Source organism: Nematolebias whitei, chromosome 8, assembly GCF_014905685.2.
Source record: "Nematolebias whitei isolate Nwh7 chromosome 8, NemWhi1, whole genome shotgun sequence".
In the NCBI taxonomy this organism is placed as follows: Eukaryota; Metazoa; Chordata; class Actinopteri; order Cyprinodontiformes; family Rivulidae; genus Nematolebias; species Nematolebias whitei.
The window spans coordinates 7,882,297-7,887,449 of NC_056505.1; the positions used below are offsets into that span (position 1 = coordinate 7,882,297).

Consider the following 5,153-nt stretch of genomic DNA (forward strand, 5'->3'; position numbering starts at 1 on the left):
GCCTGCTTCCACAAATCAAATTATTATTAATAATAATAATGTCATCACTGCATGTTTCCATATAATGGTGAAATTAGTCTCTGCATTTAACCCATCCACCACCAGGTGGTGCAGTGGGCAGCTATTGAAAGCACCCCGGGGGCATTTGGGGATGAGGTGTGCTGCCCAGAGACCACGTGGTGTCTCTGGGCAGCACACCTCATCCCCAAATTCCCCCCCGGGTGCTTTTTTGTTTGATTTATAATACAAATAGAACAGATAAATGGACAAACCCCTATTCAGAGAAATTAAGGAGGATTAACGAGGTAGTTCTGGAGTGATGAGGTAAGGGGGCGGGGCAGAAGTTAGAGAAAGTAAGCCTGTGATGGAGGTCACCTGCTCAAATCCCCTGACTGTTACATTAAAAATGTGGGATTGTCTTGAGCAAGGCCCTTAACACCCCCCAACCCCAGCTGCTCCTCGAGGAACTCTTAATAGCAGCCCTCAACTCCACAAAGAGGGCTGTGGTAGCTCGGTAATAAGCAGTTACGTCATGAAGAGCATCCGGCGTGAAAACGTTTGCTAAACTTCTGTGCGTTTGGTGGCTGTGGCGACCCCTGAAGGAGGGAGCAACAAAAGAAAGAAAGAAAAATGTGGCTTTTTCTGCTTTGCTGCGGTGATGGCAGAAAAACTTCACCTCCATGAAATGATCATCAGCAAATTCACTGCATCTTCAATGCTTAGCATCAAAAGTATATAAATTAAAATGCAGGAAACACAATTTTATAAAAATATTTTCAGAAAATAAGCCTGGCCCTTGGGTTAGTCTAGCTTTACTAAAGTGGCACAAAAACTAATTCTGTTGTAGAGGAAACATAAATTCAATTAGATACCTGTTAATTATCTGTTTTGTTTGGTTTTGATTTTAGTTGAAGGGACGAACTGCGCTAACATCCTCAAAAAAAAAAAAAAAAAAAAAAAAAAGACTGGAAAGACATTTAATGAACGGCAGTAAGAAATGATATATTGTGATAATTTAAAATAAAATAAGCTTTAACGGTGTATAGCTTGAAATGAACTTCTGTATTTTGTTAAGATCTGACTCAAATGAAAGGAAATTTGCTTTGGAAGACTCATTTATCACCAGGACGAAACTACACCATTAAAACAGCATTTTCTTTAGAATTAAAAGATTAACAGAGCATTTAGCTGACAAAATGCTAATAAAATGGAGTGTGTGGTCAAGGTAGATTAGGGTTTTTACGACCAGCTGCGTCACCTCAGAGCCCTCTCGTCGGCCGTTGTGCTGAAATGACAGCATGTGTTGCAAGTGCAAGCACCTTTATTGGTTGTGTGTTTAGAGTTGTGCGCTTTTGTTCATTTATTTTATGCTGACTTCAGGGCTGAAGTACAAAACAAGCTCCATCAGGACAGGGAATATCCATGTGAAGTGGTCGGGAGCTGGAATACGTGGTACGGGGAGCAGGATCAAGCTGGTAAGCAGCAGTTTAACCACAGACAGTGATAGAAACATTCAAACAGACATATTGACACATTCAATGAGATTCAGTTCTGTGTCTGAAATCCTCATTTTCAAGTGGCAGCGCTTTAGCTTTAGTTTGTTTGGGAGAAAATTTTAAACAGAAATTGACTCACAAGCAATCTTCATCCTTCTGGATACAATCATTTACAGTTTTGGATGCATTAGGGTTATACTATGAAGTTTTGGAAGCCATGTTTGAGTGGGTGGCTGTTTCTGTAAAGTGCTGCAGTGACATCTGCTGTTCTCTTCTCTCAGTTCATCTGTGGAGATACAGAGGAGGCTTTCCAGCTCTGACCCAATGTCTGCACAAACTGAGAGCCAATAAGGTCACTTGCACAATGTTTGCTTTGAATAGTTCCTATAAGACAGTAACAACTACCCTTAGAAAATCCATCCTATGTGTAAAGTTGTGTGTGCTTCAGATAAATACTTTAAAACCACCTTTATTGTTAATGTGTTAATATTTTCTAGGTTGAGAAGATTATATCTTGAGTTAAAATTGTGCTAATTTATGTTTTATTACAATTTTACGGTTTAATTGCGCACATTTTAAAAGCACATTTAATGCATCGTATGTGCATGCAGTTTTATTTATTATTTTTTTAATTTTGACAACTTTTAAACCTTTCAGGAGTATTTGGATTTTCAGAAGGAGAGAGCAAAAATGTTGTTATCGAGACAAAACCAGCTTCTTCTGGAGTTCAGTTTCTGGAATGAACCTCTGCCAAGACAAGGACCAAACATCTACGAGCTGCGCACCTACAACCTCAAGGTCATTAACATTATTCTGTACATTTATTTGCAGAAGACCCATGTAATATTTTAACATTGTCTGGAAAACATTAGACGCTTATTTTATCTTATGGAGACAGAATATTTATGAAGTCCATTGAATGTGCTGTATTCCTACATCTTGGTTACTCTCAAAACTCTCATATTAGTGCATATTTTTTTAAAGCATCTTTCCTTTCTAATAAGATGTGTCGTAGTCTAAAGATGAACCAGTTATAAGATAAATGTTGCTAAATTATCAGAATCACAGTAATGGAAAGTGGACTGCTGTGTGGAAAATGTGCTTTTCATCAATAAGCTCTATTCCACTTTAAAATCTTCACATGCAATTTTAAACTACCCAAATCACTCAGCGCCACAACTTAACAAATTTAAAAGAATAGAAGCAAATCTAAGAAAATCTGTGTGCAGTCTGTTCACTTGTGTGTGGGTTTCTTGGTTTATTTAAAACCAACAGGCTAGGAGCAAATAAACAAAAACTGTGATGAAATTGCTGCTTGTGTTGCCATGTTTGTTGCCTCAGTGTGTTCTGTCTTTCAGCCGGGAACCATGATTGAATGGGGCAACCACTGGTAAGATGAGCTTCACCTACTTGACGTATAAATACAATCAGTGTTGTAGCCTTTATTTTATCTGATTTTTAATAGAAGTGTGAATTATACTCCTGAAAACAGCATCTCTTTCTTCAGGGCAAGGGCAATCAAACACAGGCAAGAAAACAACGAAGCAGTGGGCGGCTTTTTCGCCCAGATCGGTGACCTGTATGTGGTTCATCACTTGTGGGGTGAGTAAACGCGGCTTTCTCTGAAGAAAATTGTAATCAAGCCTTGGTTTGTGGAAGCTATCAGCTCACTATCACAATCGGTGTAGAGTTGAACCCAGATGCAAACAGAAATCAGGGAAACATATTTATTAAACTTAAAATACAAAAATGAAAGAGCTGACGTGGACACGGTGCGAGGACTGAGCCTGACAGCTATGGGAAGCACAATCCACGGACGAGGGACAAACACGAGACATTATTTAAAGACCAAAAGTAACGAGAGGGAATAAACAGCTGGGGAGGATAATCAGGAGCAGGTGAGAGTGGGAGGAGCAGGAGCCGCCCAACATGAAGAGAAAAATACCGGAGAAGCTGGAAACACCGGAAAACTGACTCAAAGAAAGAACTAAATAAAAATAAACACAAGTTCACAAAAACACCACAAAACACAGAGATTATGAAACACGCTCATCTTCCTGCAGTTTGTTTGTTTGCTTGATAACAGGTGGACTTTTTACACATCAGACCAAAGTATCAACTTGTTTCATCTGGGATTTTATGATCAGTACATGCCATTCAATGAAATATTTGCCTAAACTTTATCTCAAATAAAACCTTTTTCACAGATAAACCTTTTCTACATGTCACAGATTATTCAGATATTCCTTAGCTCCATTTTGTGCAGGTTGGATTTCTCTAGGCCTTATTTTGCAACTCCTCCTGCACACTTTGTTCTGTTTATCTTATTCATAGGTCAAAACATTCAGCTTATCCAGGAGATGGGTGCAAAAAGTTTTGATTGGTGTGATTTAATTTTTGTTCTTCTTTCGGCTGCTCCCTTCTTCAGGGGTCGCCACAGCGAACTTTTCCATAGCTCCTCTTCAGCGCGACTCGACTCGGTTCGGTTTCGAGTCCTTTTCCACTGTTACTTTTTTGTGGAACCGGCAACTTTTTTGGTTCCTTCTTCTCAAGGGTACCAAGCGATTTGAGCCGGCACCAAAACGTGATGTCAGAACACTGTTGGTCACTGATTGGTCAGAAGCTGTTTGAGAAACTTTTCACATCAACAAGAGCCGCCATTTGTAATTACCGGTGTTCGAACTCGAGGAGCGACTGGACCCATTTTAAAGATTAAAAAAAAAAATAATGACAACACCATGGTCTAATCCTGAAGTGCAAGCGTTTTTTGTGCTTGGTGGCCGACGACAAAATCCAGAGCCAGCTAGATGGAGCTCCACCGGTCCCTGACTCTCTCCGGTCCTGTCCACTGGATCCCCCTCAGGCCATGCCGGGCGTCATCTCCTCTGTTCCGAGCTCCGCCGGTCACCGCGGAAGATCCTCCATGCTGCCGACTCAGGGCTCGGGCTCAGGATCCCGCCCTTGCGTGCTCTGTGGGGTCCGAGCTCCGCTGGTTACCACCAAGGATCATACGAGTTGCTGACTCGCAGAAGGCCGGTGCCCAGACCCCAGCCTTGCGTACTCATGAAGGACGAACCCCGATCCCAGCAGAAGGGTGGACCGGGACGGGTCTGGGGCGGAGGGTGGAAACAATTTTTACAAACATTTTATGTATTAAAAAAAAAAAGGTTTTTTTTTTTTTATTAGCAAAGATTAAAAAATAAATAAATAAACGGTGCCGGCTTTATCATGAAATCCTGTTTTCACTTTAATGATTATTAAATAATCTGTTAAAGTTAACTGAGCTGAAAAATCACAAAGACACAAAATTATTGGATCTCTCAGGAATATTTCCCTCAAATATATGTTTAAAGAAGAGATACGGCCTTTAGTTCAACTTTATTCAAACCCACTGATGTACAAATCACTAAACAAGAATTCAACTTTAAAGTAAAGCTAAAAAATAATAAAATATCCGTGAACAAGAAACAAAACCACACATCTAATTGAACAATAAAAGTAGACACAATGAGTGCAAATACATCCAATGATGAAGAAAACCTATACAATTTTAAATGTTTTTGTAGAATCTGGTTCAGAGATTTAATGGCGAACTAAAGTTCATTAAAAATTAACAGATGATATCTATCTATCTATCTATCTATCTATCTATCTATC

The 5,153-nt window shown here is 39.7% G+C and overlaps 1 protein-coding gene across 1 annotated transcript in view; it reads left to right on the forward strand.

Moving 5' to 3' along the window:
• The window catches only part of nipsnap1 (nipsnap homolog 1 (C. elegans)), an 11,826-nt gene that overhangs the window by 3,902 nt on the left and 2,771 nt on the right, over positions 1-5,153 (forward strand). The window contains exons 4-8 of the mRNA XM_037680215.1: positions 1,381-1,475; positions 1,778-1,848; positions 2,154-2,294; positions 2,855-2,886; positions 3,004-3,098. Coding sequence (XP_037536143.1) covers positions 1,381-1,475; positions 1,778-1,848; positions 2,154-2,294; positions 2,855-2,886; positions 3,004-3,098 — 434 coding nt within the window. The remainder of the gene's footprint in view (positions 1-1,380; positions 1,476-1,777; positions 1,849-2,153; positions 2,295-2,854; positions 2,887-3,003; positions 3,099-5,153) is intronic.